The 10,545-nt window shown below is 48.9% G+C and overlaps 1 protein-coding gene across 1 annotated transcript; it reads left to right on the forward strand.

Moving 5' to 3' along the window:
• Positions 1-747: 747 nt before the first annotated feature.
• On the forward strand, positions 748-10,482 carry LOC136422461 (collagen alpha-3(VI) chain-like). The gene is made up of 29 exons (XM_066410234.1): positions 748-1,324; positions 1,451-1,566; positions 1,748-1,815; positions 1,955-2,097; positions 2,217-2,329; positions 2,522-2,589; positions 2,784-2,932; positions 3,050-3,607; positions 3,734-3,849; positions 4,031-4,098; positions 4,238-4,380; positions 4,500-4,612; positions 4,805-4,872; positions 5,067-5,215; positions 5,333-5,890; positions 6,017-6,132; positions 6,314-6,381; positions 6,521-6,663; positions 6,783-6,895; positions 7,088-7,155; positions 7,350-7,498; positions 7,616-8,173; positions 8,300-8,415; positions 8,597-8,664; positions 8,804-8,946; positions 9,066-9,178; positions 9,371-9,438; positions 9,633-9,781; positions 9,899-10,482. The coding sequence occupies exons 1-29, from the start codon at positions 847-849 to the stop codon at positions 10,480-10,482; spliced, it is 5,364 nt and encodes a 1,787-aa protein (XP_066266331.1). The 5' UTR covers positions 748-846.
• The last annotated feature ends 63 nt before the right edge of the window (positions 10,483-10,545 follow it).

A 10,545-nucleotide genomic window follows, 5' to 3' on the forward strand; every position in this document is an offset into this window, starting at 1 on the left:
CGTCACAGACCTATGTCGACTTGAGTGTGACCATCGAAAACGCGGTAGGTTCATCTGTCTTTAGCCGATGTTGAGCAATGTTTCCCACGGACATCCCTTCTTGCATAGTTCAAGCTCCTTCACTGAAAGCTTTGCACGGTCCGAAGTGGTCGACAGTCAGCCCAAAGATAAGGAGCTTGAGTGTGCTTGATAGCCATTGTGCTAGTAAAGAGCATCCGTCTTGACATCTTTTTCAGATACTGCAAGTATTTTCGGCCAACCCAGCAAACATCCAGTCGGTGTCCATCACGTCAGTGGCCCCCGGGTAAGATTAAAAGTCTTGATGTAATTCAGCTTTGTTTTCATCAACTAGTTCGCCTATCTATATATATCTACGCCAAGCCAAGTCGCTCAGCGCACTGCTTTTTGATGTCGACTTTACTTGCAATGCTTTTAGACCTTGGACACAAGAAAAAAAGGTTCCGTGCATCATACTCTCCTTTCCTTTTTCCTCTTTGCAGAGCGTCCGCAACAAGCACGTCAGTGACCGTGAGTGTGGTGACGCTAGGAGCAAATGTCGACGCCACCACCCGAGTCATCATCAATACCACAGCGGCGGGAGTGCAGCTTGGAAACTTGCCTGTAGTGTCATCTACCGTTGGCGATACTAGTATGTTGACACTACTATTGCCGCTGGGCTGACGTCGTTTTTCTCCATCATTCTTTTCTTGCTGTCATGTTCTTGCAGATATGGCTGCCTTGTAACTTCTTTCTTTTCAATCTCTAGTTCCTCCATGTTCGGCAGTAGCAGACATTGTCTTCGTTGTGGATGGCACTGGTAGCGTCGGCTTGGAGAACTTCGAGCGAATGAAGACCTTCATCGGGCAGATGCTTGCCTTCTTGGATATCGGAGAAAACGCCGTTCGCGTCTCTATCGTTCAGTATGCAGCCCAAGCGCGCACAGAATTCTTCCTTGACCAGTTCTACGACCTCCAGGATGCGCAAGATGCAGTGGCTGCTATTGAGTATATGGGCGGCTACACGCTGACGGGTAAGGCCATCGACTTCGCCACTCGTCTGCACTTCGACGTGAGGAAGGGCGCGCGAGCCGACGTGACCAAGATAGCCGTCGTCATCACCGACGGCATATCCCAGGACGACGTCAAGCGTCCTGCTCGGAGAATGCGCCAGGCCGGAATCGTCACCATTGCTATTGGTGTGGGCACCAACCTGGACAGCGACCAGCTGCTAGCTATCGCAGGAGATGAGAAGACTCTCCTGTCTCTGGATGATTTCGACAGACTTCAGGACTTGACTACTAAGCTGCCCACCATGCTTTGCGACGGTAAGATGCTGACTCTTGTACTTTGATGCATGGGATTCTACATATCTCAAAGAACCTTACCTTCTGCTGATTCTTGCTGGATTGGTGTCATGTTTGAAACCGTCCCGATTTTTTCCTTTGATATAGTTGGTACCAGCCAGCAAATTGTCGTCTCCATCTGTATCACAACTTCGTACGATGTCGCCCTTCTGAACGCCAATTCCAGCGCTTCCACGGCACTTTTCCAGCAAGTTGTTCAAGCGGTAAGAACCCAGCATTTCTTCATTGAACATTGAGTTTGTATACCAGAGCGGTATACTTTAGATTGCTGTGTCGTTACATCTTTGCTGTAAGCCAAGCGAAGAATTGCTGAGGCTGAGCACGATTTCAGTTCGATTTCTGCTTCTTACCCTATTTAAGACCATCTTCTCCATGGATTAACAGGTCACGACTACCTTTACGAGCAGTGCTGCTGGGGTAGCAGCCATTCAACCCATTGGCTTCGCACCTGGGTAAGTAACTCCTTCTCTTGGAATGGCGCAAGGTCCAAAACAACCATGCCACTACACAAACGTCCGTGAAAACGCTCGGCATATGGTAGTTTAGAGCCTGGCAGGTCTTCTTTTGAATGTATGTCCGTTTCTCTTCTAGCTGCGGAGAAGGCGTAGTTTCGACCGTACAATGTGCCGTTGCTCCCTTCGCCCTGGACACTGTTTCCGACACCTTCCAGAATCTACAGGTCAACTTTGGAGACTTGACTATTGATCCTGCACAAACTACCGTTGTATCTGCTGGTAAGTCTACATGGCATGGCCAATCTTCTTTTCTCTATCTTTCAACTCTTAGATGAGAAGTTTACATGCTGCCATTTTGCTAACTTGTTGGTCTTCCCTTTCATATCCACTTGCTACAGCCACAAGAACGACCATCATTGTCACAGTGGAGCTGACTCTCACCTACACCGAGGACTTGCAAGATACCTCGTCACAGACCTATGTCGACTTGAGTGTGACCATCGAAAATGCGGTAGGTTCATCTGTCTTTAGCCGATGTTGAGCAATGTTTCCCACGGACATCCCTTCTTGCATAGTTCAAGCTCCTTCACTGAAAGCTTTGCACGGTCCTAAGTGGTCGACAGTCAGCCCAAAGATAAGGAGATGGAGTGTGCTTGATAGCCATTGTGCTAGTAAAGAGCATCCGTCTTGACATCTTTTTCAGATACTGCAAGTATTTTCGGCCAACCCAGCAGACATCCAGTCGGTGTCCATCACGTCAGTGGCCCCCGGGTAAGATTAAAAGTCTTGATGTAATTCAGCTTTGTTTTCATCAACTAATTCGCCTATCTATATATATCTACGCCAAGCCAAGTCGCTCAGCGCACTGCTTTTTGATGTCGACTTTACTTGCAATGCTTTTAGACCTTGGACACAAGAAAAAAAGGTTCCGTGCATCATACTCTCCTTTCCTTTCCTCTTTGCAGAGCGTCCGCAACAAGCACGTCAGTGACCGTGAGTGTGGTGACGCTAGGAGCAAATGTCGACGCCACCACCCGAGTCATCATCAATACCACAGCGGCGGGAGTGCAGCTTGGAAACTTGCCTGTAGTGTCATCTACCGTTGGCGATACTAGTATGTTGACACTACTATTGCCGCTGGGCTGACGTCGTTTTTCTCCATCATTCTTTTCTTGCTGTCATGTTCTTGCAGATATGGCTGCCTTGTAACTTCTTTCTTTTCAATCTCTAGTTCCTCCATGTTCGGCAGTAGCAGACATTGTCTTCGTTGTGGATGGCACTGGTAGCGTCGGCTTGGAGAACTTCGAGCGAATGAAGACCTTCATCGGGCAGATGCTTGCCTTCTTGGATATCGGAGAAAACGCCGTTCGCGTCTCTATCGTTCAGTATGCAGCCCAAGCGCGCACAGAATTCTTCCTTGACCAGTTCTACGACCTCCAGGATGCGCAAGATGCAGTGGCTGCTATTGAGTATATGGGCGGCTACACGCTGACGGGTAAGGCCATCGACTTCGCCACTCGTCTGCACTTCGACGTGAGGAAGGGCGCGCGAGCCGACGTGACCAAGATAGCCGTCGTCATCACCGACGGCATATCCCAGGACGACGTCAAGCGTCCTGCTCGGAGAATGCGCCAGGCCGGAATCGTCACCATTGCTATTGGTGTGGGCACCAACCTGGACAGCGACCAGCTGCTAGCTATCGCAGGAGATGAGAAGACTCTCCTGTCTCTGGATGATTTCGACAGTCTTCAGGACTTGACTACTAAGCTGCCCACCATGCTTTGCGACGGTAAGATGCTGACTCTTGTACTTTGATGCATGGGATTCTACATATCTCAAAGAATCTTACCTTCTGCTGATTCTTGCTGGATTGGTGTCATGTTTGAAACCGTCCCGATTTTTTCCTTTGATATAGTTGGTACCAGCCAGCAAATTGTCGTCTCCATCTGCATCACAACTTCGTACGATGTCGCCCTTCTGAACGCCAATTCCAGCGCTTCCACGGCACTTTTCCAGCAAGTTGTTCAAGCGGTAAGAACCCAGCATTTCTCCATTGAACATTGAGTTTGTATACCAGAGCGGTATACTTGAGATTGCTGTGTCGTTACATCTTTGCTGTAAGCCAAGCGAAGAATTGCTGAGGCTGAGCACGATTTCAGTTCGATTTCTGCTTCTTACCCTGTTTAAGACCATCTTCTCCATGGATTAACAGGTCACGACTACCTTTACGAGCAGTGCTGCTGGGGTAGCAGCCATTCAACCCATTGGCTTCGCACCTGGGTAAGTAACTCCTTCTCTTGGAATGGCGCAAGGTCCAAAACAACCATGCCACTACACAAACGTCCGTGAAAACGCTCGGCATATGGTAGTTTAGAGCCTGACAGGTCTTCTTTTGAACGTGTATCCGTTTCTCTTCTAGCTGCGGAGGAGGCGTAGTTTCGACCGTACAATGTGCCGTTGCTCCCTTCGCCCTGGACACTGTTTCCGACACCTTCCAGAATCTACAGGTCAACTTTGGAGACTTGACTATTGATCCTGCACAAACTACCGTTGTATCTGCTGGTAAGTCTACATGGCATGGCCAATCTTCTTTTCTCTATCTTTCAACTCTTAGATGAGAAGTTTACATGCTGCCATTTTGCTAACTTGTTGGTCTTCCCTTTCATATCCACTTGCTACAGCCACAAGAACGACCATCATTGTCACAGTGGAGCTGACTCTCACCTACACCGAGGACTTGCAAGATACCTCGTCACAGACCTATGTCGACTTGAGTGTGACCATCGAAAATGCGGTAGGTTCATCTGTCTTTAGCCGATGTTGAGCAATGTTTCCCACGGACATCCCTTCTTGCATAGTTCAAGCTCCTTCACTGAAAGCTTTGCACGGTCCTAAGTGGTCGACAGTCAGCCCAAAGATAAGGAGATGGAGTGTGCTTGATAGCCATTGTGCTAGTAAAGAGCATCCGTCTTGACATCTTTTTCAGATACTGCAAGTATTTTCGGCCAACCCAGCAGACATCCAGTCGGTGTCCATCACGTCAGTGGCCCCCGGGTAAGATTAAAAGTCTTGATGTAATTCAGCTTTGTTTTCATCAACTAATTCGCCTATCTATATATATCTACGCCAAGCCAAGTCGCTCAGCGCACTGCTTTTTGATGTCGACTTTACTTGCAATGCTTTTAGACCTTGGACACAAGAAAAAAAGGTTCCGTGCATCATACTCTCCTTTCCTTTCCTCTTTGCAGAGCGTCCGCAACAAGCACGTCAGTGACCGTGAGTGTGGTGACGCTAGGAGCAAATGTCGACGCCACCACCCGAGTCATCATCAATACCACAGCGGCGGGAGTGCAGCTTGGAAACTTGCCTGTAGTGTCATCTACCGTTGGCGATACTAGTATGTTGACACTACTATTGCCGCTGGGCTGACGTCGTTTTTCTCCATCATTCTTTTCTTGCTGTCATGTTCTTGCAGATATGGCTGCCTTGTAACTTCTTTCTTTTCAATCTCTAGTTCCTCCATGTTCGGCAGTAGCAGACATTGTCTTCGTTGTGGATGGCACTGGTAGCGTCGGCTTGGAGAACTTCGAGCGAATGAAGACCTTCATCGGGCAGATGCTTGCCTTCTTGGATATCGGAGAAAACGCCGTTCGCGTCTCTATCGTTCAGTATGCAGCCCAAGCGCGCACAGAATTCTTCCTTGACCAGTTCTACGACCTCCAGGATGCGCAAGATGCAGTGGCTGCTATTGAGTATATGGGCGGCTACACGCTGACGGGTAAGGCCATCGACTTCGCCACTCGTCTGCACTTCGACGTGAGGAAGGGCGCGCGAGCCGACGTGACCAAGATAGCCGTCGTCATCACCGACGGCATATCCCAGGACGACGTCAAGCGTCCTGCTCGGAGAATGCGCCAGGCCGGAATCGTCACCATTGCTATTGGTGTGGGCACCAACCTGGACAGCGACCAGCTGCTAGCTATCGCAGGAGATGAGAAGACTCTCCTATCTCTGGATGATTTCGACAGACTTCAGGACTTGACTACTAAGCTGCCCACCATGCTTTGCGACGGTAAGATGCTGACTCTTGTACTGTGATGCATGGGATTGTACATATCTCAAAGAACCTTACCTTCTGCTGATTCTTGCTGGATTGGTGTCATGTTTGAAACCGTCCCGATTTTTTCCTTTGATATAGTTGGTACCAGCCAGCAAATTGTCGTCTCCATCTGCATCACAACTTCGTACGATGTCGCCCTTCTGAACGCCAATTCCAGCGCTTCCACGGCACTTTTCCAGCAAGTTGTTCAAGCGGTAAGAACCCAGCATTTCTCCATTGAACATTGAGTTTGTATACCAGAGCGGTATACTTGAGATTGCTGTGTCGTTACATCTTTGCTGTAAGCCAAGCGAAGAATTGCTGAGGCTGAGCACGATTTCAGTTCGATTTCTGCTTCTTACCCTGTTTAAGACCATCTTCTCCATGGATTAACAGGTCACGACTACCTTTACGAGCAGTGCTGCTGGGGTAGCAGCCATTCAACCCATTGGCTTCGCACCTGGGTAAGTAACTCCTTCTCTTGGAATGGCGCAAGGTCCAAAACAACCATGCCACTACACAAACGTCCGTGAAAACGCTCGGCATATGGTAGTTTAGAGCCTGACAGGTCTTCTTTTGAACGTGTATCCGTTTCTCTTCTAGCTGCGGAGGAGGCGTAGTTTCGACCGTACAATGTGCCGTTGCTCCCTTCGCCCTGGACACTGTTTCCGACACCTTCCAGAATCTACAGGTCAACTTTGGAGACTTGACTATTGATCCTGCACAAACTACCGTTGTATCTGCTGGTAAGTCTACATGGCATGGCCAATCTTCTTTTCTCTATCTTTCAACTCTTAGATGAGAAGTTTACATGCTGCCATTTTGCTAACTTGTTGGTCTTCCCTTTCATATCCACTTGCTACAGCCACAAGAACGACCATCATTGTCACAGTGGAGCTGACTCTCACCTACACCGAGGACTTGCAAGATACCTCGTCACAGACCTATGTCGACTTGAGTGTGACCATCGAAAATGCGGTAGGTTCATCTGTCTTTAGCCGATGTTGAGCAATGTTTCCCACGGACATCCCTTCTTGCATAGTTCAAGCTCCTTCACTGAAAGCTTTGCACGGTCCTAAGTGGTCGACAGTCAGCCCAAAGATAAGGAGATGGAGTGTGCTTGATAGCCATTGTGCTAGTAAAGAGCATCCGTCTTGACATCTTTTTCAGATACTGCAAGTATTTTCGGCCAACCCAGCAGACATCCAGTCGGTGTCCATCACGTCAGTGGCCCCCGGGTAAGATTAAAAGTCTTGATGTAATTCAGCTTTGTTTTCATCAACTAATTCGCCTATCTATATATATCTACGCCAAGCCAAGTCGCTCAGCGCACTGCTTTTTGATGTCGACTTTACTTGCAATGCTTTTAGACCTTGGACACAAGAAAAAAAGGTTCCGTGCATCATACTCTCCTTTCCTTTCCTCTTTGCAGAGCGTCCGCAACAAGCACGTCAGTGACCGTGAGTGTGGTGACGCTAGGAGCAAATGTCGACGCCACCACCCGAGTCATCATCAATACCACAGCGGCGGGAGTGCAGCTTGGAAACTTGCCTGTAGTGTCATCTACCGTTGGCGATACTAGTATGTTGACACTACTATTGCCGCTGGGCTGACGTCGTTTTTCTCCATCATTCTTTTCTTGCTGTCATGTTCTTGCAGATATGGCTGCCTTGTAACTTCTTTCTTTTCAATCTCTAGTTCCTCCATGTTCGGCAGTAGCAGACATTGTCTTCGTTGTGGATGGCACTGGTAGCGTCGGCTTGGAGAACTTCGAGCGAATGAAGACCTTCATCGGGCAGATGCTTGCCTTCTTGGATATCGGAGAAAACGCCGTTCGCGTCTCTATCGTTCAGTATGCAGCCCAAGCGCGCACAGAATTCTTCCTTGACCAGTTCTACGACCTCCAGGATGCGCAAGATGCAGTGGCTGCTATTGAGTATATGGGCGGCTACACGCTGACGGGTAAGGCCATCGACTTCGCCACTCGTCTGCACTTCGACGTGAGGAAGGGCGCGCGAGCCGACGTGACCAAGATAGCCGTCGTCATCACCGACGGCATATCCCAGGACGACGTCAAGCGTCCTGCTCGGAGAATGCGCCAGGCCGGAATCGTCACCATTGCTATTGGTGTGGGCACCAACCTGGACAGCGACCAGCTGCTAGCTATCGCAGGAGATGAGAAGACTCTCCTATCTCTGGATGATTTCGACAGACTTCAGGACTTGACTACTAAGCTGCCCACCATGCTTTGCGACGGTAAGATGCTGACTCTTGTACTGTGATGCATGGGATTGTACATATCTCAAAGAACCTTACCTTCTGCTGATTCTTGCTGGATTGGTGTCATGTTTGAAACCGTCCCGATTTTTTCCTTTGATATAGTTGGTACCAGCCAGCAAATTGTCGTCTCCATCTGCATCACAACTTCGTACGATGTCGCCCTTCTGAACGCCAATTCCAGCGCTTCCACGGCACTTTTCCAGCAAGTTGTTCAAGCGGTAAGAACCCAGCATTTCTCCATTGAACATTGAGTTTGTATACCAGAGCGGTATACTTTAGATTGCTGTGTCGTTACATCTTTGCTGTAAGCCAAGCGAAGAATTGCTGAGGCTGAGCACGATTTCAGTTCGATTTCTGCTTCTTACCCTGTTTAAGACCATCTTCTCCATGGATTAACAGGTCACGACTACCTTTACGAGCAGTGCTGCTGGGGTAGCAGCCATTCAACCCATTGGCTTCGCACCTGGGTAAGTAACTCCTTCTCTTGGAATGGCGCAAGGTCCAAAACAACCATGCCACTACACAAACGTCCGTGAAAACGCTCGGCATATGGTAGTTTAGAGCCTGGCAGGTCTTCTTTTGAATGTATGTCTGTTTCTCTTCTAGCTGCGGAGAAGGCGTAGTTTGGACCGTACAATGTGCCGTTGCTCCCTTCGCCCTGGACACTGTTTCCGACACCTTCCAGAATCTACAGGTCAACTTTGGAGACTTGACTATTGATCCTGCACAAACTACCGTTGTATCTGCTGGTAAGTCTACATGGCATGGCCAATCTTCTTTTCTCTATCTTTCAACTCTTAGATGAGAAGTTTACATGCTGCCATTTTGCTAACTTGTTGGTCTTCCCTTTCATATCCACTTGCTACAGCCACAAGAACGACCATCATTGTCACAGTGGAGCTGACTCTCACCTACACCGAGGACTTGCAAGATACCTCGTCACAGACCTATGTCGACTTGAGTGTGACCATCGAAAATGCGGTAGGTTCATCTGTCTTTAGCCGATGTTGAGCAATGTTTCCCACGGACATCCCTTCTTGCATAGTTCAAGCTCCTTCACTGAAAGCTTTGCACGGTCCTAAGTGGTCGACAGTCAGCCCAAAGATAAGGAGATGGAGTGTGCTTGATAGCCATTGTGCTAGTAAAGAGCATCCGTCTTGACATCTTTTTCAGATACTGCAAGTATTTTCGGCCAACCCAGCAGACATCCAGTCGGTGTCCATCACGTCAGTGGCCCCCGGGTAAGATTAAAAGTCTTGATGTAATTCAGCTTTGTTTTCATCAACTAATTCGCCTATCTATATATATCTACGCCAAGCCAAGTCGCTCAGCGCACTGCTTTTTGATGTCGACTTTACTTGCAATGCTTTTAGACCTTGGACACAAGAAAAAAAGGTTCCGTGCATCATACTCTCCTTTCCTTTCCTCTTTGCAGAGCGTCCGCAACAAGCACGTCAGTGACCGTGAGTGTGGTGACGCTAGGAGCAAATGTCGACGCCACCACCCGAGTCATCATCAATACCACAGCGGCGGGAGTGCAGCTTGGAAACTTGCCTGTAGTGTCATCTACCGTTGGCGATACTAGTATGTTGACACTACTATTGCCGCTGGGCTGACGTCGTTTTTCTCCATCATTCTTTTCTTGCTGTCATGTTCTTGCAGATATGGCTGCCTTGTAACTTCTTTCTTTTCAATCTCTAGTTCCTCCATGTTCGGCAGTAGCAGACATTGTCTTCGTTGTGGATGGCACTGGTAGCGTCGGCTTGGAGAACTTCGAGCGAATGAAGACCTTCATCGGGCAGATGCTTGCCTTCTTGGATATCGGAGAAAACGCCGTTCGCGTCTCTATCGTTCAGTATGCAGCCCAAGCGCGCACAGAATTCTTCCTTGACCAGTTCTACGACCTCCAGGATGCGCAAGATGCAGTGGCTGCTATTGAGTATATGGGCGGCTACACGCTGACGGGTAAGGCCATCGACTTCGCCACTCGTCTGCACTTCGACGTGAGGAAGGGCGCGCGAGCCGACGTGACCAAGATAGCCGTCGTCATCACCGACGGCATATCCCAGGACGACGTCAAGCGTCCTGCTCGGAGAATGCGCCAGGCCGGAATCGTCACCATTGCTATTGGTGTGGGCACCAACCTGGACAGCGACCAGCTGCTAGCTATCGCAGGAGATGAGAAGACTCTTCTATCTCTGGATGATTTCGACAGACTTCAGGACTTGACTACTAAGCTGCCCACCATGCTTTGCGACGGTAAGATGCTGACTCTTGTACTGTGATGCATGGGATTCTACATATCTTAAAGAACCTTACCTTCTGCTGATTCTTGCTGGATTGGTGTC

This window comes from Branchiostoma lanceolatum, chromosome 17 (assembly GCF_035083965.1).
Source record: "Branchiostoma lanceolatum isolate klBraLanc5 chromosome 17, klBraLanc5.hap2, whole genome shotgun sequence".
Classification (NCBI taxonomy): Eukaryota; Metazoa; Chordata; class Leptocardii; order Amphioxiformes; family Branchiostomatidae; genus Branchiostoma; species Branchiostoma lanceolatum.

What these genes read in the sequence shown, in the direction of transcription:
- LOC136422461 (XM_066410234.1), top strand. Translation starts at nt 847, where the DNA reads ATGAAGACCTTCATCGGGCAGATGCTTGCCTTCTTGGATATCGGAGAA. An exon ending in GCCCACCATGCTTTGCGACG is followed by an intron (nt 1,325 to 1,450) that starts GTAAGATGCTGA and finishes CCTTTGATATAG; the next exon opens with TTGGTACCAGCCAGCAAATT. An exon ending in GCCCACCATGCTTTGCGACG is followed by an intron (nt 3,608 to 3,733) that starts GTAAGATGCTGA and finishes CCTTTGATATAG; the next exon opens with TTGGTACCAGCCAGCAAATT.